This window comes from Pogoniulus pusillus, chromosome 16 (assembly GCF_015220805.1).
Source record: "Pogoniulus pusillus isolate bPogPus1 chromosome 16, bPogPus1.pri, whole genome shotgun sequence".
Classification (NCBI taxonomy): Eukaryota; Metazoa; Chordata; class Aves; order Piciformes; family Lybiidae; genus Pogoniulus; species Pogoniulus pusillus.
The window spans coordinates 25,451,857-25,478,629 of NC_087279.1; the positions used below are offsets into that span (position 1 = coordinate 25,451,857).

The 26,773-nt window shown below is 43.6% G+C and overlaps 1 protein-coding gene across 5 annotated transcripts in view; it reads right to left on the reverse strand.

Moving 5' to 3' along the window:
• Nucleotides 1-26,357, reverse strand: part of SUCLG2 (succinate-CoA ligase GDP-forming subunit beta) — a 161,666-nt gene extending 135,309 nt beyond the window's left edge. For all 5 annotated transcript variants that reach the window (XM_064157044.1, XM_064157048.1, XM_064157046.1 and 2 more), the window contains exon 1: nt 26,205-26,357. In XM_064157044.1, coding sequence (XP_064013114.1) covers nt 26,205-26,288 — 84 coding nt within the window. In that variant the 5' untranslated portion in view covers nt 26,289-26,357. The remainder of the gene's footprint in view (nt 1-26,204) is intronic.
• Between the last annotated feature and the right edge of the window lie 416 nt (nt 26,358-26,773).

Here is a 26,773-nt window from a genome sequence, read left to right on the forward strand (position 1 = left end):
GATGACATAAAGCAAAAGCTTTGAATCTGGGAAGACAACTCTCTTGGAAAAACAATGGCAGGCACATGCATTTTAGGCTTAAGTTATCAAAAAAAAAAAAAAAAAGTCACCATGAGATGTCAGAAATGCAAGCAAATAGATCACTCCCTGAACCAATTCCCAACTCAAAGATGGTGTGGTTGTAATAAATACATATCTGAGCAATTTAAAATAGACAGTAGGGAAAAGAATTAATTACTACAAGTAGTTTGAAAACTCCTTGCCAGGCACAGATCTCAACCCTCTAAATACATTTCTACCAAGCATTCAGCAGAGCTTGATATGGCCTTCAAGCAGCAGAAGTCTCTTGGGCATGAGGGGAATTAGCTCAGACGGCAGAGCACTCACTTAGCATGCGAGAGGCAGTGGGATCACTGCCCACATTCTCCAGTGTTTTGAAGCAATGGCCCAGGCTGCCCAGAGAGGTGGCAGATGTCCCATCCCCAGAAGCATTCCAGGTCAGTTTGGATGGAGCTCTGAGCAGCCTGCTCTAGTTGAAGGTGTTGCTACTCACTGCAAGGGGAGTCAGGCTAGATGACCTTCAAAGGTCCCTTCCAACCTGAGCTGTTCTACGACTCTATTATCATTTTCTACAGAACAATGTACTCCACTGCATCACAGCACAGCCTTACAGCAGCCTACACAAGAGCCTACAAAGGCTTGAAGGAAATCTATTTCCCATACCTAGAGGCAGCCATAACCCATTTCTTTCCCCCCATGAAACTCATTAGGACACAAAATGGCACAGAACACAACTCTGGTGTCATGAGTCTTTGTGGCTTTGTTTTTTTCCCATTCCCCAGCTCAACTCTTGTCAGCAGTTTCATTGCTCTCAGTAGCAGTAAACAGCACTACTGGGTTCACCAATGTGGCCCTGTCTCTCATTAAAGACAGACTGAGGAATTAGGTTGCAAGTTCCTTTCTTCTTCTCATACTAAGTGTCACTACTGAATCATGAAGATTTAAAGAGCATGCCTTCTGACAGCAGCAAAGATCATTGGGTCCTCAGCACAAGGAGGACGTGGACCTGACGGAGAAAGTTCAGAAGAGGGCCACAAAAATGATCAGAGGGCTAGAGCACCTCTCCAGAGGGTTCAGGCTGGAGAAGAGAAGGCTCCAGGGAGACCTAGTGGCCTGAAAAGGGCCTACAAGAAAGCTGAGGAAGGACTATTTACAAAGGCATTGTGGTGAATAGTCCCAAAGGACATAAAATGAGCTTAAGCATGTCCTGTCTTATTTACCTGCCTGTCTGCATTGCAGCCAGAGGCAGGAAAACAGGACAAAGAAACCCAGGCAACCTGGTCTGGTTTAGTCTGGTTGCCTGAGAGGGGTTTCATGGGGACCGTGCCCCTATCTGGTGCAAGGCGAAAGCACCCCCCCATTTTTGGAAGACAACAGCCTGTGGGTTCTGCCATTTTTGGGGTCTATTTGGGTGATTGCCAGAGGTGATTGGGTGATTGTGTGGCCAATAAGACCATTAGCCTTGGCCATTACCCTATAAAAGGGGGTGAACAGGTGGATAAAGAGCTTGCGTGCTCATGCTCGTTCGTTCGTCGCTCACCTGCCGCTCGCCTGCCACCTCAGTCACCTTAAGCCATCTCAAGCCACCTCAGCCACCACAGCCTGCAGCCAATTCCACCTTGCAGCCCACGTGGAATTTGCCACAGGACCTCTGTTGAATATTTTCCTGCCTATGTTTTGGGCCATGGACATTAGGACTAGTGAGTATTCTTAACTCTTTGTTCAAGTTGCTAAAGGATTTTAATCAGCCTCACAAGCGGTGAATGAAGCTGCCAGACTCTCTATTAAAGACATTTTCTGAAACCTTTCAAAACTCCATTGCACAGAGACATTCTGTAAAACAGTGCTGCTAACTGCATCCAAGAACTTGTGTGGAGAGTTGGAAATAAGTTTGGGAGAATTACTTTGTGTATATTAATAAATTATTTAATAGCTTTTAAATCGGCCTCATTGCATTTTACCCCAAACTCAGATTTCAACTAGTCCCCTTTATAACAGGCATGTAGCAATAGGACAAGGGGCAATGGTTTTAAATCAGAGCAGGGCACATTTAGATTGAACATTAGGAAGAAGTTCTTTACTCTCATGAGGTGGAACACTAGAAAAAGTTGTTCAGGGAGGTGGTGAATGAGACATTGAAGGTCAGGCTACGTGTGGCTCTCAGGAACCTGATCCAGTTGGGGATGTCTCTGATAGCTGCAGGGGGGCTGGACTAGATGACCTCTAGAGGTCTCTTCCAACCCACTGCATTCTATGATTATGTTGGTCTATCACTATGACTACCATCAAAAAATAATTTCTATCTGAAAGGCAGGGGGAGCAAGTAAAAGGAAGTAAAGCACAAGAAAACAAAAAGGCTGCTAATGAACTGCTCTTCATTACTGAGTCTCACCAGCTTTTACTCCCCGGTTATTCTGCCTAAATACTTTCATCTCCACTTCCTACATACCAGTCAGAAAACCATGTTGGAAAACACCACCCATCTCTGGGATCTTCCCGTGCAGCTCTGCCTGTGGTTCACACACAGTATGTTCCAACGGTTTAAGGTGTATCTGTGTTTCATCTGTTTTTTTATTGCACGGTTGTGCTGGAGTACAAGGAGTACATTCTGTCACACCAGACTGTGAAAAAGAGACTGGAAATAGCATGTGGACTCTAGCAAAACTCTGACATCTGACATTTCACTTTCTTAAGATGAAAGGTGAGAACTAGAAATTCCCACGGTGACATTTTTGTTATACTTAATACATTTCTTCTACAACAACAAAAAAGTTTTTAAACATCTTACTAAAATTGCACACATTTTCATTATTGTAAATAGCCCTAACCTTGAATGTTAACTTGTCAAGTCTCAACAGCCCAAAGAAGAGCTTCAGATTTAAATACATCTTTCTAAATCTTTTTAGTGGCACTTTACTTCTTAGCATGTTAGCTACAGTTGTCATAATAAAGAAAATCTTAAAATCACTCCGGTGAGGCTAAACGATAATGCAGACAATATTTCCACAAAATGGTATAAAGAAAATTCAAGTTAATGGATTTAGTCTTTTTAAGGCAAGATCATATTAAAGGCTAAAATAAATATCAGTTATGGCTCTGCTGAAAACTTCCATCAGATCATATATGGTTACAAGGGAAAAAAACCACACAGCTCTCAAATGAGTTCTTTACGCGTGTTGTGTATCGATGTGGACATGGTGGATGAAGAGTAGATCCTATATGCGATTGAGATCTGCCAGGGAAGGTGAAAGGGTGGTTGTGGGGTTCAGGTTTTTTATTTTACACCACAAATAAACTTTAAGAATAACTCAGTTCATAAAACTAGAAGCCTGCATCCATGTTTTCGTGTATCTATTTAAAATAATAGTTTTAAAGAGTAATTATGTTCGTTCTTATAAGATCTTTAAGGTTAAATTTATAACTTAAGTGCTTATCAGAGAGATTAATATACTTAATAGGACTCGATTGCAACCAAAACCATTTCCTTAGAGCATGAAACAGTCCCAAAAATCAACTAAGTGGAACAAAAAACCCCAACTGAACAGTAACATAAAGTGAAATGAAGGCAGAATTATTTGAGTACAACTTTCACACTGAGTTCTCTCCTGCTGGCTAGAATCATTTGGCAGTTTTCCAAAAGCACAAAGAATTCATATGGTTCTGTGTTCACAGAATCACAGAAACATGCAGGTTGGCAAAGCCCCTCAGGATCACCAAGACCAACCTACAGCCCTACTCTACAAGATTCACCTCAAACCACATCCCCAAGCATCACATCCAAATGACTCTTAAACACATCCAGGGTTGGTGACTCCACCTGGGCAGCTCATACCAGCCCCTGACCACTCTCACCATGAAAAACTTTTTCCTGATATTTAATCTAAACCTCCCTAGTCTCAGCTTGAGGCCATTCCCCCTTGTGCTGCCTCAAATTACCTGTGAGGAAGAGACCAGCATCAGCTTCTTCACAATGTCCCTTGAAGTAGTTGTAGACAGCAATGAGGTCTCCCCTCTACTCTTTTTTCCCTTCTCTAGCCCCCTTTATAATCAGTTACGTATTCTGAACAAGTCTGCTGTTCACGTTACTTCTTTATATAACTAGATACCAGGTTAGGTCCAATTCTATCTGTTCAGCATGTGCATGAGGAAAGCTAGTATCCCTTTCTGACCATCAGAACAAGGCCAGTTGCATAATTGTATTGACAACTGCCAGTGGAAAAAAAATATGCTTGTTCACATAACCTGCAAAATCTCTTATTTACCACCTTTCTGTTTGGATGCCTTTTTACATATAAACTGCTAAGGGCTCTGTGAGAATAATGTAGTAGAAGAGACTAGTTGCATTTCTTCCTCTACTCAGTCTTACATATGCCACATTAGCTACTCTGATGTACAGCACCTTTCAGATGATCCAGGAGGTGTCTTTTGAGTGCTTGCTTTTGAAAAAAGAAAACACAACTTACAGAAGCCCAGGAGAAAATGTCTTAATGTATTCAAAAGAAGTTTTCACGTTGCATGTTAACCACTTCAGCAAAACTTGCTCAGAAATAAGTGCTCCATCTAGGCACAAAACATCATCAGCATCAGTAAATGCCAGCTTCATCAAACTAGACCACTGATCAGTTCTTACCTGAACCTAACTGATCAGGGTTAGCTCAGTGCAATGGTTTTTCCACTCTTTGGCCTATCTAGTAGGACTTCTAAGGTTGACTGTAAGACTGATGATTTCACATAAATCATAGAATGGTTTGGGTTCAAATGGACCATAAAAATTATCTAGTTTCAACTCACTTGCTACAGGCAGGGACACCTCTCACTAGACCATGCTGCCCTTTAACAGGCCCCTGGCCTTTAATACTTTTGGGAACGGGGCATCCATGGCTTCTTCGGGCAACACATTTCAGTACCTCACTGCTCTCACAGTGAATAACTTCTTCCTTACATCTAATCTAAATCTACCTCTTTCAATTTAAAGCTGTTGTGGTAGGCCTGATAGGCCCAAAATAGGCTTATCCATGTCGTGCCTTGCCTAGGCATGTTTGTCTGTTCCACCAGAGAGGCAAGCGTGGGAAACGGACACAAAAGGACCTGGAGCCACTGAGTCTGGCCTGCCAGGGTCCTGTGGTCTAAGGTGCACACACTTAGCTTGTGCCTGCCTAGTGCAAGGCCTGTGCTGTTCCCAAATTAGGGACAAGTGAGCCTGTGGCTTAGCCCAATATGGTAAGGTTTGGCTAACTGCCATCCCGCATGGCTGTGCTGTGTCCAAAGGGCAGTTAATCTCGGCCCACATTGACAAAAGGAGATGTGCAGGTGAATAACCTGCTTTGCTTCCCTGCTCTCTGACTGCTCTCTCAGCTGTGCCCAGCCCTGCTGCCATTGCACGCTGCTTGTTGCTGCTGCCTTCTAAACTCCACTGCCGCCAGTTACCAGGAGCAGACCCTGAATGTCTGCACACATTCAGCCTGTGTGGCCAGCGTGACACCATGCTGAGACTGCACCACATCTGCCTCTGCACCTGAAGGTCCTGCCTAAAATGCCTGGACACATACACAGATCATCCAGAAGAAGCCAGGAGAACAAGGTCAGAGTTCGTCTGTGTCCTGTCCCCAGGACATGGGAAGATTCAAGCCTCAACGTCCAACAAGACAGAGTCCCCTGAAAGCATTTGGGCATTGTCTGGACTGTGGCCAACCCCCACAAGGGTACTAATAATAAGCTGTGAGTAAATGCTCAGTGCCTCTTTGTAATTCTCCATTGCCTTCTGCCATGGAGCAGAGAGAGCCTGAGCCCAGCTACTGGGCAAATGGTATACTGACTGCAAGCAGCATTGACTGCAGGAACCTTCTCTTCCAGTTCAATTAATGTTTCTATATTTTGCTGGTTATTACTAGATCTGGATGTTAGCCATAGAATGTTTCCATGACCATATAAGAATCAAAATATGATTAAAATTAGTGGTGGGGGGTGGCAGAGCTCTGAATAGCAACATTAATAAACAACATTAATTTTGGAAAATATCATCTTGCATCAATTAATTTCCCCTCTGCAACAAAATGCCTTCTTCGCCTCAGTTTTCAACAGTAAGGAGGGAGGAGTTCAGGGCAAGTGGCCTCTTGAACTGAGGGACGGGGTCAGGGAGCAGTGTGTTCCCCTGGAAATTCATGAGGAATTAGTTCAGGACCTGCTGAGCCACCTGGACACCCATAAGTCCATGGGACCAGATGAGATCCATCCCAGGGTGCTGAGAGAGCTGGCAGCTGAGCTGGCCAAGCCGCTCTCCATCATTTTCCAGCAGTCCTGGCTCACCAGAGAGGTCCCAGGAGACTGGAAACTGCCAACGTGGTCCCCATCCACAAGAAGGGTGGGATGGAGGAACCTGGGAACTACAGTCTGACCTCAGTGCCAGGGAAACTGATGGAGCAGGTTATCTTGGGGGTGATAAGAGCACACCTGAGGGATGGCAAAGGGCTCAGGTCCAGCCAGCATGGGTTTAGGAAGGGCAGATCCTGCCTCTCCAACCTGATCTCCTTCTATGATCAGGTGACTGCTTGGTGGATGTGGGGAGGCCTGGGGATGTGGTCTGTCTGGACTTCAGCAAGGCCTTTGACACTGTCCCCCACAGCACACTGCTGGCTAAGCTGTCAGCCCATGGCTTGGATGGCAACACTCTGTGCTGGGTTAGGAACTGGCTGGAGGGCCGGACCCAGAGAGTGGTGGTGAATGGTGCCACATCCAGCTGGCAGCTGTCACTAGTGGGGTCCCTCAGGGATCAGTGCTGGGCCCCATCCTCTTTAACATCTTCATAGATGATCTGGATGAGGGCATGGAGTCAGTCAGCAGCAAGTTTGCAGATGACACTAAGCTGGGGGCAGATGTGGCTGGGTTGGAGGGCAGAAGGGCTCTGCAGCAGGACCTTGACCGCCTGGACAGATGGGCAGAGGCCAACGGGATGGCTTCAATAGCTCCAAGTGCAGGGTGCTGCACTTTGGCCACAACAACCCCATGCAGAGATACAGGCTGGGGTCGGAGTGGCTGGAGAGCAGCCAAACAGAGAGGGATCTGGGGGTGCTGATTGATACCCGCCTGAACATGAGCCAGCAGTGTGCCCAGGTGGCCAAGAGAGCCAGTGGCATCCTGGCCTGCATCAGGAATGGTGTGGTCAGCAGGAGCAGGGAGGTCATTCTGCCCCTGTACTCTGCACTGCTTAGACCACACCTTGAGTACTGTGTTCAGTTCTGGGCCCCCCAGTTTAGGAGGGACATTGAGATGCTTGAACGTGTCCAGAGAAGGGTGACGAGGCCGGGGAGAGGCCTTGAGCACAGCCCTACGAGGAGAGGCTGAGGGAGCTGGGATTGGTTAGCCTGGAGAAGAGGAGGCTCAGGGGAGACCTTATTGCTGTCTACAACTAGCTGAGGGCCAGGAGGAGGTTGCTCTCTTCTCTCAGGTGGCCAGCACCAGAACAAGAGCACACAGCCTCAGGCTGTGCCAGGGGAAATTTAGGCTGGAGGTGAGGAGAAAGTTCTTCACTGAGAGAGTCATTGGACACTGGAATGGGCTGCCCGGGGGGGTGGTGGAGTCGCCGTCCCTGGAGCTGTTCAAGGCAGGACTGGACGTGGCACTTGGTGCCATGGTCTGGCCTTGAGCTCTGTGGTAAAGGGTTGGACTTGATGATCTGTGAGGTCTCTTCCAACCCTGGTGATACTGTGATACTGTGAAAAGCCATTACCCTTTCTCCAATCACTACATTCTCCTCTAAAATATGTCTCTCCAGCTTTCTTGTAGCCCCCCCCTTCAGGTATTGTAAGGTCTCTCCAGAGCCTTGTCTCACGACCACCACCTACAAAACCACCACTAATCAAATTTGTGGGACAGCTGAATGTCCTTTGACAAAGCTACACAATTTGAGCAGCTACTGTTCACATTAACCTATCTTAATTAATTTTATTGCATGACTTTTAAAGGGAAGACACACTTTAGTGACATCCAACATTCCCTTTTCATTCATAGCATGAATGGAAACCAGTATTAACATCTTGAAACAAAGATGGATCTCTTAACAGCAGCCAATAGTGAAGCTGGGCAAATAAGCACATACTAATTTCTTCGTGCTCTGCTACTCCTCTGAAGTAAGGCAGCTGTAACTATGCTAACAGCCAGTATAGAACAGCTCTACCAACACAACTACCTCTGCATGCATGCAGATTATCCATCAAATGCACTAAGTACCAACTCTTATACATATAGACCATACTGTAGCAGTTATACTGGAAAAATGTCACCTGGGGAGAAAAACTGGGCAGAAACTGCTTCCACTTCTGGGTGTCCCAGCCTAAGAGGGACATCAAACTGCTGCAGTAGGTCCAGATGAGTGCCACAAAGATGATCAGAGAGCTGGAGGACCTCTCCTATAGGGATAGGCTGTGAGAATTGTAACTGTTCAGCCTGGAGAAAAGAAGACTCTGAGGAGACCTTATAGCAGCCTTCCAGTACCTGAAGAAGGCCTGCAATAAAGCTGGCTAGGGACTTCTTACAAGGGCTTGTAGTGGTAGGGCAAGACAGAATAGCTTTAAGCTCGAGGATGGCAGATTTAGGCTGGAGATTAGGAAGAAATTCTTTACAGTGAGGGTGGTGAGACACTGGAAGAGGTTGCCCAGGCAGGTCATGAATGCCCCAGCCTCCCTGGAGGGGTTCAAGACCGGGCTAGATAAGGCCTTGGGCTGTTCTAGTGGAAGGTGTCCCTGCCCATGGCGAGGGGTTGCTACTATATGATCTTTAAGGTCCCTTCCAACCTAAACCATTCTGTGAATCTATGTGAGGGTCTTTTAGATGGATAAATGCACAATGTGTTTAGCATATCTTATCCAAAACAAATCCACCTAAAAATAATTAACAACAGACAACAAAACAAATCTACTTGCTTACCCAAGACATTCTACAGCACTCTTGAACGTGTACACTCTGACTTGTGATACAATTCCAAGTACACAGGAAAGAAAACAGCTACACAAAGATGACAGTAATGAAGCAACACACTCTCATCTATACAAGCAAAAAACTTTCTTCTATGCATTGGCATACAACTGCTGTAATTGACAAGGCTGTAGAAGAATATATAAACCACCGAGAGGACAGGTAGACTTCATTAAGTCATATACTTGAAATATACCACCTAAACCACTGAAAACAAAGTAAACCACTTATTTCAGTTTGCTGGCAGTGCTGACGTAAAGAGCAAGTGTCCCCAGAGTTAGCCTGACATCAAACAAAAGTTAAAGACAACGACACTAAACAGAAAAGGTTCATCATAAATGTAGGCTATAAAAAGTGAATATAGATTACTTTGTTCTGTACGAAAGCAGGAATTTCAAGCACAAAGAAAAATGAAAAGGCACATGGCAAGACTGAAGGGCTACAAGGTCTGCCATGTTAAATTAAACCACTCACCCTCCAAATGCCACACACCTATCATGCAAAACAGGACAGCAAATGTCCTCCCCAAGTGAGGTCCTGCTGGCTCCCACAAATGAACAATTTTCATTTCCAAAACAGGACCATCATATTTAATACCTACAAGGGAAGCCACCTTCCATAATACACTTTAGATTGGATACTGCATGACAGTGAGTAGAAGCAGAGACTATCAGCTTCATCCAACACAGTTCATTTTAACTAAAAGTCTCAATACTGTATTTACAAAGGCTAAAACTCATTCTGTGACTCAGTTTAGAAAGCAGGCTGGAGTGTTTTCCCAACAAAACTTTTCCCTTTTTTGTTGACAGCAGTTAGGAATTTCTTACAGCTTGTATCTAAACACTAAGCAATTCTGACCCTAAATATAGTACCACAGAATGTTAGGGGTTGGGAGTGACCTCTAGAAATCATCCAGTCCAACCTCATTGCCCAAGCAGGAGTACCTAGGACAGGCAACACAAGAGCACATCCAGGCAGACTCTGAAAAAGCAGGAGGCTCCACAACCTCTCTGAGCAGCCTGTTCCAGTGCTCCACAACATGCACAGCAGCAAAATTTCTCCTTATGTTGAGGTGGATCTTCCTTTCACCGGTCCTATTACTGGGCACCACTGAAAAGAGGCTGCCAACTTCATCCTGCCTGGAAAACATTCTGCAGGTACAGCTGAAAACCTTGGAAGAATTCAGTTCCATATCTATTCCTGTACAAGGGAATTCATTTTAACTGGACCAAAGCAAAGGCAAGGCACAAACTCTAGTAAAGTTACAGGCCTAACTTTATTACTTCAGGTAGATCACTCAAAATCTGTTAAGCAGTAAAATGCAGTATGTCTCAGAGAAAAAAAAAAAAAGGTTAAAAAGTTAAAAAAATTACATTTCCCAGGCCTTTAAAGGCTGTGACATTTTGATCACTAAACTGCAGGGGCAATTTACTATTTGATACCACTGAAGCCTATGTTCACTTTTCAGAATGCATGAGATCTGTCACTGCAATTATTAAGGTTTGTATAACTCAGTTTCAAATAAAAAAGCCATAGAATATGTCACTACACTGCTGTTTACTAAAGACAGTCTGTTCTGGGGGATCATTATCACTATTCCTAACAGCTTTATGACTCTTTGAAACAAGATGTTTACATTAAGCAACTGATTCTCTTCATATGTACAAAAAATATAGAGAAAAACTGGGGGCTTTGTTATAAAAGATGCATATGGTTAATGTTATTATCAGGATTTCTAGTGTTGAATGGTTTACAAAATTAGGCTCAAATAGTCGAAAGGATGGCCAAGAAATTGGGAAGTTAAGTTTTTTTTAAGTATGCAAGCTTTAAAACTTCAAGAGTGAAACTCCTGCTCAGAAGACCACAATACTGAAAATTAGCCATTATGTTGAGCAAGCAAACCCTGACAGCAAAGCCTAAAGCTAAATCCTAATTTGGAAAATCTTAGCCCAGTGTTCCCTTAATATTGTTTCTCAAATTGCCCAAATGAGCTTACTCAAAACTGAGCATTCTGCAGCCTCTGAAAACACTCATCTGCCTTTAAGTCATGCTTAGGCTGAAGGAGAATTGCATCAACCCAATCCACAAGGCAGCTTGGTGACATTTAAATAGCAGCGCACTGGACCAACGGCTCCCATACCGCCTTAGTAATCTCCCACCCAAAGCTGACAACAGTTGAGACTTCAGCACTCTCCCACGTATCACTGAGGTACCCTCACACAGCTATATATATTGCTTGAAACCAAGAAGCAAGGGACTGGAAGAAGTTACTACAGGGCTGGGGCTTCCTGTTGGTGCTCAGACGACCTGGGAACAAGCTGTTACCACGGCTCCCCAAGTGCTCGCCCCTACACCCTTCCCGGAGCCTGAAATGGAGCTAATCCAGGAATCTTCTGCTGCTGCCTACTTAACCCTGTGACCCACTAAAAAACCAAGTGAAGGCAACAGCCAGGGCAAGAGGCATCCCAGCATCGAGGGCAGGACCCCTTCTGAGAGCAGTTTGCTACTCCCTTACCGTGGAGTAGCAAAGACACTAGACTGTACTGCCCCTGGCAAACCAAGCCTGGAGAAGACAATACAAAACTACACGCAAACAACTTCACATCTCCTTCTTAAGCAACCACTGAAATTCATTGCAATTCACTGCAGAGAACAGTACCACTCCAGAAAAGCTACAGTGCAAAAATCTACAGTTTAAAACCAACAGTCAAAGGACTTTTCTTTTTATTATTATTATTTTATTACTGTATTAGGTGCTTGTGTCACCATTTTAATGCTAGTTCATTCAATCAAAACAAGTGCTCAGTTAAATATCCCCTGAAGACTTTTGCATAGTTCAAGGAAAAGCCGATTTTTCTGGTCATGTTGCATGGTTGTTTTAATAGGAGCCACTGCAAAACAGAGATAGGAAGGCAGGAATCACAGCACATCACAGCAGGAAACATCAAGATGCTGACAAACATCAAAGGAAAAAAAGGAAGAGATTTCTTGAACTAGTAACATGTCAATTTTAGAAAAGAAAAGCTATTTTAACTGAAAAGCTGAAGAAGGTCTCTTTAGTCATATCCTTTTCAGCAAAGAGAAACTGCTCTCCATCAGCAGGCAGCCGTGATTATTTAATGCAACATAATACAGCAAGATATAAGCTACTGATCGCCTACCTGTAGGTAACAAAGCATAGTAACAACTATCAGTTGACCTCACTTGCTCTGTTGAGAAACAGGCAGCCTCCTATTCCCAGCAGAATGAGAACTGGTTTAATGATAATGCTAATTTACTGAACTCTTATTAGACAGATACACAGGCAGTATTGATGGGCCCCATACAGCATTATGAAGTGTGGCTGGTTTGCTTCAAAACAAATTAAAGTAGAACATACTGCACACTATCTAAATAGTGTCTGCAACATCCAAGGGCTATTGAAAGGAATCACAGAATATTACATGTTGGAAGGGACCTCAAAAGATCATCTAGGCCAATCCCCACTGCCAGAGCAGGATCACCCACATCCAGGTGAGTTCTGAATGTTTCCAGAGGAGACTTCACAACCTCTCTGGGCACCCTCATAGTGAAAAAGGTTTTCCTTATTTTTACATGGAACCTCCTGCGCTCCAGCTTGCACTCATTGTCCCTTGTCCTATCATTGGACATCACTGATGTGGTCCATCCTGCTGCACTTGCCCTTCACACCTTTATAAACATGAATGAGGCCACCCCTCAAGCTCTTCTTCTCCAAGCTCAAGAGTCCCATCCCCCTCAGCCTTTCCTCATGAGGAAGACATTCCACTGCCTTCAGCAGCTTTGTGGCTCTGAGCTGGAACCTTTGCAGGAGTTCCCTGAGGCCCTTCTTGAACTGAGGGGCTCAGAACTGGATGTGATACTCCAGAATCAGCCTCCTGGCATGGCAGCAAGTTACTTCTCCAGATGAGCTCTCTGAAAATGGCCTAAGTTTTCAGAACCATATCGACCCAAAATCTACTGCTGCAGCAGAAAACTTGACATCTATGTGCACTGGAACTTATTCTGGGGGACTGCAACCCTCCTGAACACAGGTGAAGAAAGTGCTTTAGAAACCCTTGCAGGGCCAGACACGAAACTAAGCATGTGTCAACATGTGTCTGCTCTAATTGGTAAACACTGCATGAAAAACAGTCTGAGTTCACAGAATCACAGAATCATCCAGGCCAGAAAGGACCTCGAGATCACCAAGTCCAGCCATTTTGCCCACGCCACCAAGCCCATCACTAAACCATGTCACCAGGCTTTTAAACATGCCCAGGGATGGCAACTCAAGCACCTCCCTGGCCAGCCTGTTCCCGTGCCTGAGAACCCTTTCCATGAAAAAAAATTTCCTGATGTCCAACCTAAACCTCCCCTGGTGCAGCCTGAGGCCATTCCCTCTCGTCCTGTCCTTAGTTAGTTGTGACAAGAGACCAGTGCCTACCTCTCTACAACCTCCCTGACAGTACACCAGATCTGTGGAGCTCCCCAGGGGGGAGGCTGAAGGACTTGGATCAGGGACGATGAAGAATGTGGCACTTTGCATTTTCCACACAACCATCTCTCATACCGTTTGCTCCATTGTTACTAATGAATTTAACATATCTATAGGAATAGCGTAGTAAATCCTTGTGCAATGCAAGCTGACCCTGAAAACAAAAGCAGCTATTAAACTTTGAACTCATCATTTCTCTTTGCTTGTGTTGTGTCTAGCTTTTCTTTTTCTCTCTGAATAATTTTAAGTGCCTAAATTATGAAGAAAACAGAAATTGGTTTTTCACTCAAGAAAGGAAGCACTACGAGCCATATCTGTCAATTTGTAATCATTTATTCATACACAATTTAAATGAGAAACAGTATTACTTGCTCCTTCAGATTTCAGGTCTTGCCAAAGGAGTTTTATTTCAGTAATACTGTGAAAATGAACTGCAATAGATATCAAATAAGCACCTATAAAGTTCTCTCTGCATGACATGTCTACATAAGCCATGGGTTTGCTTTTTAAGGAGGAAATATCAAACTCATACACAGGAGATTGCAGTAGAGTGGACTTCGGTCAGAGTGAAGTCTGACATTTATGTGACACAGGACAGTTCAAAGAAGCAAGATCCTGCAGAAAGTGTCTGGAAAAAGAACACTTTTGGTCTCAACCTGAAGAGTCTCTCTTGAATGTTAAAATTAACCTGGGAGAATGATTTAAGTAAAGAAATAAGTCTCCCGGATTTGGCATTGAAATCAAGTCATGAACTGAATTCCCTCAGTCTCCCCTCAATTTCCTCACTGAAGTGGGTGAATCTTCCCCAGACTCTCTCACTAGCTGAACTGCCAACTTTGCAAGGTAATTGAATCTAAAAAAAAGATGTGGATCTACTCAAGATTTTTACGATTAAAACTCAAATGCCATCACGGCTGGGGGGGGGGTTGAAGATTTCATTCACTATTCTTTTACTTTGGAACTCATTAATAAATGTGTAAAATACTCACGAGGATTTACCTCCTTCACCTCTAAACCAACATTCCCTGCCACTAAAAATTATAACTAACTACAATGACATAATAATGAATATTCTGTTTGGAGACATAGTTTAACATCCCTCCTTGCTTTTTATTCATCATTTTCTCTCCTCTCTCAACGATGGAATCCCTCCCTCAGCTGGCAAAGAGGAACATCAGGAGTGTGCCCACCAGTTCTGAAGCGCCTGAATGCTGTTGAGGCTTTCTTTATTTATCTCTTTCATTAAAACCACCTTCTATATCTTTCCACAGTAGGTCCAACATGAAACACCATAATTTTGCTGTGCCACAGAAACTGCAAAGGACTTTAGAACACAGCTCCAAATTCATTCACATACTACACGCAAATGTGAAACTGGGATTTACAAAGTCATAGAGACTGCATTAAAAGAACAAAACAGACTCGGTTCAGGAACCTCTTCCTTTTACCTAAACCATAGCAAGATATGAAAAACAAAGTTTTAGAAACATATCAGTTGTGCTTTGGCTATTTTGCAGCATTTCAGATAAAACAGTAGGTACTTTTTAAGCTTTGCCAAACTCTTCGTAAATGTACTCAGGATGGAAGTGAGGCTGAAAATCCTGAACTGCTATTTTTAACACTGTAATGCTTTCCTTAACAGTCCTCCTGAATGCTCCTGCTAGCTGTCTACTGCAACAAACCTTTTTACTTCAAGGGTTCCTGAACCTCTATACTTTTCTGCCCTCTTTTATCTTGAGTTACTCTTTGTCCTTTTATTATCCCTCTGATTGCAAACTGATTGATCCCAAGCTTAACCTCTGCATTCCCCTGGCAATGGTGTAGCACGGTGTGATGTTCCTACACTGCAGAACTCACTTGGGCCATTAGATCAAGAAAAAAAACTACACACATTTCTTCCAATGTGCCTTTAAGTCATATTTATAAATTCAGCTTTTTGATTTATCCTTCTGTTTATTTCACATGCAAGGAAGCAGAGATCAGAACAAACTTGAAGTAAGTCCTCCACTCGTTGCAGGTTTAAAGTCTCCAGTAATACCTTATAGACTTACTTATGGCTTGCTTATACACAGGGATTTCTGTAAATACACTCTCCTACCCACTAAGCTCCATTGTCAACTACCAGGAACACGCACAGGGTCAGTCTTGAGCTGCTTCTGTCATCCTTATTCTTCTTATCTCAAAGAAACAGAATCTGAGCCCACATCCTTGTCCACGACAAGGCAGATCCTACCAGCTACCACTTGGCTGATCTTTCTGGGTGTCTGCAGATACAATTTTGTGGTGATTGCTGTCCTCAAGAGAAAAAGAGAGGATAGCAAAAAGAATGCCTCCTGAACAGTAAGTCTCTAACCTCACAACTCCATTTCCCAAACCTCACCTGCCTCTCATTTCTGTCAAGGTGCTACAGACTGACCTCCAAGTTAAGCAGGACATAGCCAAATCCCTGACAATCTGCATCCTGCCCCTCCACCCGGGGAAGCAGTGAGACCTCTATTTACATCTAAACACCAAAACAGAAATTGCTACAAACTAAGTGACAATACACTTTGACACTGAGAAGGTCTCTGGTGCATTCTGTTTACCATTTAAAGGCTGACTGAGCAGAGTCCACTCCAATCCCACACATTTTCACCTGAGCAGCAAAATCAGCAGCAGCTCCTGAAAACCAGCTGAACCATGGCAGGCTCCTTATTCCATGAGAGACATGGACCTGGTGGAGTGGCTCTAGAGGAGGACCACAAAAATGATCAGGGGGCAGGAACACCTCTGCTGTGAGGACAGGCTGAGGGAGTTGGGGTTGTTCAGCCTGGAAAACAGAAGGCCAAGATGATCTCCTGGGGAGACCTAATAGCGGCCTTCTAGAACTTGAAGGGGGCCTACAAGAAGACTGCAGAGGGACTATTTACAAAGGCCTGGAGTGATAGGATGAGGGTCAATGGCTTTAAATTAGAGAAGAGTAGGTTTAGATTGGATGTTCATGAGGGTGGTTGCCCAGAAAGGTAGTTGAGGCCCCATCCCCAGAGATATTCAGCGTTAGACTGTCCAAGGCTCTGAACAACCTGATCTAGTGAAGGACAGTCCTGCTCACTGTAGGGAAGTTGTACTAGATGACCTTTGGAGATGCATTCCAACCCCAACCATGCCATGCTTCTGCAGAAGCTTTACACCTCTGGAATCCACCTTCAAAGCTTTTGCTGGGGTGAAGGAAAGTAGAATACAAATTGGCAGATTCCATTTCTGCTTTTGTCAATGTACTAGCAATCCCAAGCTTTGCTTTGCATCAGTAATTAATGTTAGTCAAATAATGTTCATTTTGCTTATTGAAAACTTCAAAGCTTTAAGAAAAGCATGTTTTCCTGACCTAAAAAGTAAGGGCTTTGAAGTATCTGATGCAAATAAACTCACAATCATACACAACTGCATTATCAGTCACACGAAATAGCTTACACAGTCCCTACCTTTGCAGATGAAAGAAGACTGCTGGTGGCACGCACCACATTCTAAACGTGAAAGGAGCTGTCTGCTCCACAGGTATTAGGAAGGTTCTGTTGTTTGATGGGAAATGTCTTAATTTTGATCACAAAGTGTTTAATGTAATTTTTTTTAAATATTAAAACTGTACTTTAATGCAATTATGAAAAATGTTTTACACCATAAATACAAGCAGGAAAACATAATTCTACAATTACTTTGCCACCAAGCATATAAAGAGAATGCTTCCCAGAGTATTCCCACTATCAATGTTTTTGACAGCTTCATCCTAATTAAGCTTCCTGAATTGTTAGGAAATGATTTAAGGATTTCAATGATTTCAAACCAAAGAATGGTCAAGAGGTGGTTCAGAAATGTTTCTGAATTCCTGTCTCGTGTAACAGTATCTATATCAAAGAACCATTTCACACCTAGCCTACCCTGGAAGAATACATTTTCAAGTGCTAGGAGTCACCAGCATTTTAAGAGAAACACCAGTAAAATATCAATTTAGATAGTTTAAGCTCTGTTTCTCATCACAAAGAAGCAAGTAGGAAACATAATCATAGGTTTTTGTTCCAGCTCTTTAATACTTGAAGTCAAATCATGATAATTTCTATGCTACCTAATTATGTCATCACAGAAGATTATGACTTTGAGCACTAAGCAGCTCAGTACGCCCAAGCAATAAAGATGCAAATGCCCACAGTAGTAAAATGAAAAAAATTAGAGAAGTATCTACAAAAACAATTCTACTGCATGCCTAAGTCATAGCTGGTTTGCCAGACTACTGCAGAACTGTAACAGTTTCTGTCCTGGAAGCATAAAATTCCTGACTGGTACATATTTTTTCTTAAAATGCAATGTTTCACATCTACGATTGTTAGTAAGTCTTGGGCTTGATTAGACAAATTCACTTTGACATGAAGCAAATTCAAAAGGCTTGTACAAACAAACAAGAAGGAGACACCTTCCTGGCTGCTTAGTCAGAGTTGAGGAGTAACCAGAAGCTGCCACAGAATGATCAGTGAAAGTTATGACACTTTTCCTTCCCTTATTAATATTTCTCCATTATTCATACTGCAAATCTATCCTGATGCCATTCTCAAAACTCCAACCAAACCAGGAGCGGCAGCATCTCTTCACCATCAAAATCTCTCACCTTGAAACTGATTTCTCTATTTCTAACACCACTGATCACACATTCCAGAAAAATTCCAAGTCATCTCCAAAACAAAGCAATCTCTGATTCCTTGCTTCCTGGAAACACAGGTGCATTGACTGCCTGAATTTGGCCACATGGAACGACCCAGGCCTGCAGACACAATGGAAAGGAGACCATCCTTCATCAGAGCATGCTAGTTGAGTAGCTCTTTAAAACCACTGATCAGGCACTAAGTGACAGAGGTCACCTTCAAAGCCAAAGCCAACCTAAAATGTCTGCTCATAAGAGACATCATACAGCCACAGGCAGAAATCCAGCCTGTGGCCAGCCAGAAACCTCCCAGACAGCCTCCCACACAAGGTAGCAAGCACCAGCTCTGCAGGGCCAGAAGCTCCAAGCGGTCTTCCTGGCCCAAGTGAGACAGACATTCCATCTGCACTTCAAACCTCTCCCTGCTATAGGAATGGTCCAAAACAAATATCCCAGGCAACTGGCTATGATGGGTGGTTTTTCAAAGCACCCGTTACTAGACCTCCAAAGGACTAAGATGCATCACAGAAGTCAGGGACTTGAAAGCACATACTTTGCTTTTTAATCACATCATCTAATTTCATTCCATTCTTAACAGACACCAGCAATGCGGTGTGAGATGAACCACCTCTGCAATAATACAAGAAAATAACGGAAACTGAGCGGACATCACAGCTCATAACCTCTAACAGGTTGCAAAATGGCAGGAAAATTGTAACTCCTCACTTCCCCATCTGACAGACTTGACACCTCTGCCGCTTTTTTGTCACTTTGAACAGACCAGTGGGCAGCTAGAGGATTTTTTAAACAGCTTGAGCAAAATAACCTCTCCACTAGCTCTACAGAGAGAAGTGCTAACTGCAAATCCCAAATAGACAAGTTACGCACCAGGGTTTTTCTACCCTTGGGTGATGCCTGCCAGAAAGACCTATGTAGCTCCTAAAGCCCAATCGTGTAGTGGTCATAACACAGATCACAAGTAAACTGAATGCAGCCTTAACAAAATTCTAGAGTATGCATATTTCTGATAAACTCAGTAAAACACATGGCCTGACTAGATGAAGCGAGAGGAAGGAGAGTACTTCAATCCAATGGAACAGAACTTCCAGGCCCAGCAGATGATGTCGTTACTTCACTGATTAAAGACAGTTGGAATATTCCCAGTCTTGTTCCTAGGACTTTATTACAGCCCATGCTGTATTCATCAAAATAAAACACACCCACTGCTCTTCAGTGACTGCTGGAATGAATGAATGAAGTTCCTCGTGAGGACTAACACGAGGCTTCCCCCACCTGTTCAAAGCATGATCTGATTCTTGTTGATCAAGCTCTTTGTAGCAGGCACATACAATAACGTTATCAATTGGTCTGCCTGCTAATCCTGACCCACAGGTTCTCAGCTGGGTCATCAACCCTCCATGCATTCCAGCTGCATTCTCACAGAACATTTCACATCATGTTTAAAGCAAGCTCTAAATATCAGTTGCTCTGTTCTCAAAATTTATGGCATTACTTTAGACTATTTTAATCTGAGCCATTTAACTGAAAAACAAACCCAGACTGAAACTCTGCATGAAAGAACTCAATTAAATAGATTCACTGTTTTTAATGTGTTTGGAGTGGCAGAGTTGAAGAAGCTAGAAAACTTAAGGGAAAACAAATTTTTCATGCCATCTTCAGACCGTAAGCAAGTAATATGTGGATGACAAAAACTATTGTTGCTTTTGATAGCCCTTTCCTCTATAAGTATCATAAATATCTGTATGTTTCACCTATATCAATCATTGTTATCTAATTTGCATATATAACTTCTTCCACAATTTTCTCTTCCCAGATATTTTTATACTAACAGTATGTATTAGCAACTTTCCCCCCTTTCTTGCACAAGGCAGTTACCGTTTTCTTGCCTCTCACTAAAGTACCAGATGTCAGATTTCCTCAGAGGAAGACCTCAAAAGGAATGAAGAAGTGTTCCACTAGTAATCTGTGTCTGGTTTTTAATGTGCAGCTTCGTATTTTTCAGTCAAAACTTTTGGACAAGCAGACAAATCTATCGAACAAAGATCTGCCTTAATTCTGCATTCCTTACAATTGCTACAAAACTTTGCATCTCACAAAGAACTTAAGTGGAGCAGAGTTCAACACCAAAGGTAACGTAACTACAATAAGCGTGATTCCCTCTCCTTCTGACACAAATTGAGACTACTGCTCACTGCTCATATCCTCAGAGTCTATCTACTCCAGTAATACTTTGCCATTTCTCATCTTTCCCCGTTACTGGTCCTATGAACTTGCTTATTGCTACTGAGTATTCTAAATGCAGAGTGCATGAATGGGTGCTTGAAGTTGCTGCTACTGATGCTCTCTCAAAATATTTATCCATTTTCACATAAATCAAACTCTTCTATTTAATCCTTAAAAAAAAAAAAAACAAAAAAAAAAAACAAATCCACAAAATCGTTTTGTTCCAAAGAGATTTACTGCTCACTGAATCCTGAAAGTGTGCATTTGCCTGTTCCCCCTTCCTTCAGACGAACTGCCACATTTATGCTTAGGCACTTTATATATAAAGTGCAACATCTTCACTCTACAACCACAGGAAGAACACTGCAAAGCTGCAACATTTGGAATGCCTCTTGTACAAACTAATTCAGCTGATAAAGATAAGCATATAACCTTTGGTCCTTCACTTGTAAACAACACGAATCTATACCTTTTTGTTATGAAAAGCAGAAAACTAAAATCCAAATAATTAACTATACAAAAGCACAAACGAGAGAGGCAAATTTGAACTACTTTGCTCTCTAGGGCCAATCGATAAAGCACTGCTGCACAAATTAAAGACAAACAGTGTGGGCTGAAATTGATTTGTAACCAAGCACTACCAAAGTGCACGGTAAATAAACCCCAATGAATAATAATGTACCACTCCCAAAACATTTTAAAAGTGCTTTTCTTAAATGAAACCAGCTCTGAGGGAAGCAGCCCAACCCACAGTCATGCCTAGAGCTTTATGACTTGGCATTCTAAGCTTACACACTCTAAGAATCTCGCAGAAATAAAACAAACCATAATTCAATTTTGAGATGCAGACTCTTTTAGTTTAGAAACCTAGGAACGTGCAAGAAGAGACCAGAGAGAGACTAGGGAAAAACCCTACAACCTCACAATCTGCTCAACAAACCATCACGTTTTAAACAAACAAAACGAAAGAAGTGACACTCAAGAACTTTTATTTACATTAACGAGAACTTTAACTGAAGTGCTCCAACAAGTACGTGTAACTACTTGCTGGTTTACAATTCCTTCACTGTCAGCCTTTAACCACTGATTACACCAGAACATCAGCATGTCACTAGCAAACAGGCACAACAAAACACCAAAGAAACAAACCAACCAAATGAGCACACAAAACGCCATCAATCTTGGGCTCTCACTTACATTACAATATTGGGGGGGGGGAAGGGGGGTGTGTGTGTGTGTGTGTGTGTGTGTGTGTGTGTGTGTTCAGCTTACCGTCTGGTTTAAGTATCATTCATGCATTAGAGAATTAACAGTATCTATTCACCAACACAGCATACCTCCACTATTAAGGAATTTTTCACAACAGTCAATCTTGGACTTCGTGCCTGTTCTTGCTATGTTATCTAGTTAAAATAAGATCCACAGCCAGCTATTAATATGGATTAATGTCTAATTACCTGTTCCAAAGTTAGTGCCATAACCAGTTGCACAGATAACACGATTTCTATGTCCTGTGCTTTATTAAAACGCTATAAAGTGGGGAATTGGCTCTCTCAGCAGAGTTTTTAAAGGGGGGAATTTTCTGGAGAAAATCCTTAGGGTATATGCTCAAAGCTGCAGACTACAGTCTCCAGAATGCACACAAGACTAGACTGCCCAAGGTAACAACGACCTGAACTACTTACTACAACTGACAAGTTGTCACTGAGTCATCCTGGAACCCTACCTGAGAGCCTCCAAAATAGGGAAGGGGGCAATCATAGCTCTAAGCATTAAATGAATACATTCCCAATTTTTCCTAAAAACGAACCTTCCAAATAAGAGAGGGGGAATATAGAGAAATTATCATCTTCTAAGAAACAAACAAAGCCCAACTGTTTCTAAACCCTCACCTTACTTTTAGGTACTCCCAAAAGAATCTCAGCATCTACAGGCTTCCTTCATAGCATTCTTGTTGGCAGTCATCAGCCAGAAAGGGGAAATGAAAGGGCTCTTTTTGTTAGGAAACTAAATTGTCATATGCACTGATTTTTCAGAGAGAAACATGGTGAAACAAGTACACTCAGGTACTTGTATGAAAACAGTTTGCCTACAGACACTTTAATCTAGGGCCTCAGGAGGAAGATCAATGACAAAGCAACCCTCTTTATGAAAAAAAGGTCAATGAATCTTGAATATACCCAAGCAAGGTGTGGAGCCTTTTTGGGTCGAGTGGCAGGGAGTTCAAATGGAGGGACAGGAGGACAGGCATCCCTGCTACCTCTCAACTTAATGTCATACTCATGGAGGCCATTTCTTCTTATCTAGTTAGCTCCATCTATTGATTTGTACCATGAGGTACACATGAAGGTAAATAAGTGCAGCGAAGTGCAGCTTTTTCTGCTTCAAAACAAAGCTGTGAATGTCTGTGCCAGAGACAAACTGCTCCCAAGGCAGATATTCCACCAACGTAAAACTAAGTAAAAAAATAGTTTACAAAATAATAAATAATCGCAGTCTAAGGCTATATTTATGTTTTCATTTCCTCCTTTTATCTCAAAAAAGGATTCAATAACCATGTGTTTAACAGAATGACCATGCAGGGGTGGGCCAAACGTCTGCTCCACTTAGGCATCTCAGATTTGTCTAGTTTGAAGAGGGCTTTCCTGTTATTTGGTTTAGATACGTAGAGAAAAAAACTTGTGTGTGAAAGTCTGTAGGTTCATGTACTTGCTGCCTCTAAGTGGAAAACCTTAAAAATTAGAGCACAACTGTCAACCGAGGAAAGTCAAACAGGGAGACAATCAGAACCTTGAAGAATCTTTCAAGAACTTAATACAAAGCCAAGAAAAAAAGGACTTGGCACTGACAGCTTCTGAAGTCATGGATTGAAAGTTATTTTCAGCAATGTTTTCTGTTGCATGAAAGATTACTAAACTCACAGCTGATAGCCTCTTAAAGACAGAACTTTCTGTTTAGCATTAATGAGGCTTTATAGGTAGTCAAGCTTAGAAATTTAAGGTACCTGTAGTAAGCAACATTGTACAGTTCCCTACTTTTAACATATGGAGCATTCAGCAGATTTTATGACAGGAATATTGTTTCGTTCCATCTTTATTTTCCTTTTTTTAAATAATATTTTCAACATGAATGAAATTTGGCAGTGTTATGGCAGGACTGAGCAGCATTTTGAAGGCTGGGAGAGGATGCCCAGCACACCAGCCAATCTGCTCACTGCACTGGGAAACTGGAGAGTTACCTTCAGCATTTTTCTTTTTTTTATGATTCTGATTTAATTGGTCCTCATTTGTATTCATCACTGAAATCCACTGCATCTGAAGCTATTTTGAAAACACAGCATTCTCCCAAAGGGCCCAATCCAACTCCTATTCAAATAAACAGCCTTCAATGGAGCCTATTTGTTGCTAGCCAACAAGACTGAATTCTGCTGCAGAGTGGTCCCTGGAGCGTTTGTCACAGCTCTTTACAAATATTGCTCCAGTACAAGCAAGTCTAAATACGCTTGTCCGCATGCACTACAGACAACGGAAATCTATCTTTTGTCTTCCCAAAACACTCGGTAAGATTGGAACTCCGAAAGCACAAAGAACTGAATCCATCAAGAATATAAAAAGTACAAAGAGTAAGAAATGTTCAACAGTTATGAAAAGGTAAAGAGCCAAAGGGAAAGTGGGAGGATGATAAAAAATGTTCACGTGCTACGATGGAGAACCATTTATACCACCCCTAAAATGAAGTTACACAAAGAAATGTTAGTGATTAGATCAGAACAGCACACAACCCAACTTCTCAAAAAGCTTGTTTCAACGCAGCTATGAAAAAGATCAGTAAGTCTGGAACGAGAAACCTTGCAACAGATACAAAGCATACAAACACCACTCAACAGTAAGTCATGAGGCTTACACTCAAAGATTCGAAATCTAATTAAGCATCTACTCACACAGGGTTCCCAAAACAACAAAGGTTAAAGACTGCTATTTTCGATTATCCCCTTATCATGTGGAAGACCCTTATTGTGAAAGGCACCGTGTGACAGCCTTTGAGAAGAGGACAAGTTTTGCTGGTTTATCATAAACAAACAAGTAAATGTAACTGTAGCTTCTGGTTTAAGCTAAGTAATGAATGATACAAGTGAGGAAAAAAGTTGCCGTCAATAGACTCTCGGATGTGTAGCAAATAAATCCAGATCCTGGCTGACGAATTTACTGGTAACTTAAAGTTTGAAACAGTGGAAGACCAGATTACGTAGATGGAATTCTATAATGTAACTCTCCAAAAATTAGGATGGTTCTCCAGGAAAGTTATTTCCTTTTAAATTATGAATCTCATTTGTTGTTACAGTACCAAGGAGGTTGTTGAAAATAACCAACTTGGAAAGTACAGACCTCGGGAGCTGCTCTCAGTATCTGTCAGAGTTCAAAAACAGAATAATATGATTTATGTGTAAGTTTAATACCTCTATTTCATAAGTAACATAAAAAAAAAGAAAAAAGAAAAGCTGCCCACCTTCATTTCCCAAGAACACCCAAAAGTCTGAGCTGACGTGATTTCAGTGGGCTAACTTACAGGATCACTCTGCACTTTGAGAGATGACAGAGCAGAACACAAACTCCTAACCTCAAATCCCCACTGCAGCACCGGATAAAGCGGCTCGAAATCAAGCTCAACCAAAGCACCTTTTACACTTCACTTTACGATGACTCTGGACAGACTATGCTCCATACTCAAGCACCGCACAAGCCTTCCACATCAGAGCCCTCTAAGAACAGTAAGGATGCACATTAAAACAAGGAAGTTTCTTGCAACAGTCTTATTGCAGAATCACCCAGAAATACATTTATTTCCTTTCAGAGATTTCAGTTGGGAATGTGCTTATGCTAGGAAGTGTGGACTAAAGTAGATTTCCATGAAGCTTCTGATGTGATGAAAAGAAAAAATAAAGAGGTTGGTTGCCGAAGGCACCAGAGCTGCCTAAAATGCACGTATCTCATTTGCCTCAGCATGTCTGCTGTCAAGGTAAATAAAGAACTCCTGACAGACCTCATGGGAGCTTTTCTGTATAAGCCCTTCAACGAGGACCACTTATTCTTTCACTTCCATGCCACCGGGAAGGCAGAGCTATGGCCAGCCGCGGGGAGCACACAACTGGGCACCCTCACTCCCGCCTGCCCTCGGCCACCAGCACAAAGCCAGCTCAGTGCTGGCCCTTGGCACGCCTTCAGATAAATCACACTGCTTTGTGTTACCTGTTTGCGCTGCTGAAGCAACTCTTAAGTATGTATCGTTTTAGGAGCAAGGAGGCTGTCAGAGCCGGCATTTCTGGCCACGCTTTGCACAGTCCCGCCGTGGCCCGGCTAACTGCGGCTGGAGCACCGTTACCGGCCCTTTGCCCCGACCCCGCAGGGTGCCGGGCACGGCCGAACGAGAGCTGCCAGGTCTCTTCACTTTGCCCGACAAGAGCCCGGGAGGGCCTCGGGCTCAATGCATGCTCCGGGAGACGGAACTCGAGCTCCACCATGGCGGGAAGCGAAAGGTCGCCCCGCAACTCCTAGCAACAGGAGGAAGCTGTGATCACTGTGGCCCCGGCGGCCACGGGGGAAAGGCGCCTTAAGAGAGAGGAAAGCGGTGGTTGGGGGGACAGGGAGTAGGATGGCTCGTAAGAAGAGGCTCCCCAGCGCGCCAGATGCGCTGCCCGCCGCCCTCCCTCGGCGCCTGGGCCACCAGCAGAGCCAGGAGGAAGCGGCGGCTAGGGCCGGGCTCACTCACCGGGAAGCTGCCCCGCAGGCGGGCGGATCTCAGGGACAGGTCCCGCAGCACAGCCCCCGCCTGCACAGCCAGGGGAGCCGCCATCTTGGCCGCGCCGCCCGCCCAGCCCTGCTCTCCGGGCGGAAGCTCGGGGCGGCCGAGCGTCGCCCAGCCCTGCCGCGGGAAGGGAGGGGAGGGGAGGGGAGGGAGAGGCGCCGGGGCGTGCGCTGCCCGGGCAGGCTCTGCCGCGGGAGGGGAGGGGGCGGCAGGCAGAGGCGCGGGGGCGTGCGCTGCCCGGGCAGGCTCTGCCGCGGGAGGGGAGGGGGCGGCCCGGGCAGGCTCTGCCGCGGGCCGGGCTGTGCGGGGCGGGCGTGTTGGGGCAGAGTGGGAGGAGGGATGGTTCGGGGTCGGTATAGCTGGGGCCGCGGCGGGAAAGATGTGCGGAGGGGCTGGGTAGCGTGAGGTGACAGCCTCGAACTGCTGGAGGTGCTGCCCTGAGGGGCGTTTTTGGTTTTGTTTGTTTTAACAGGAAGTACTAAATTAAGCCCAGCTAGTAAACCCTAATAAGCCCGGTTGGGATCTAGCTAACT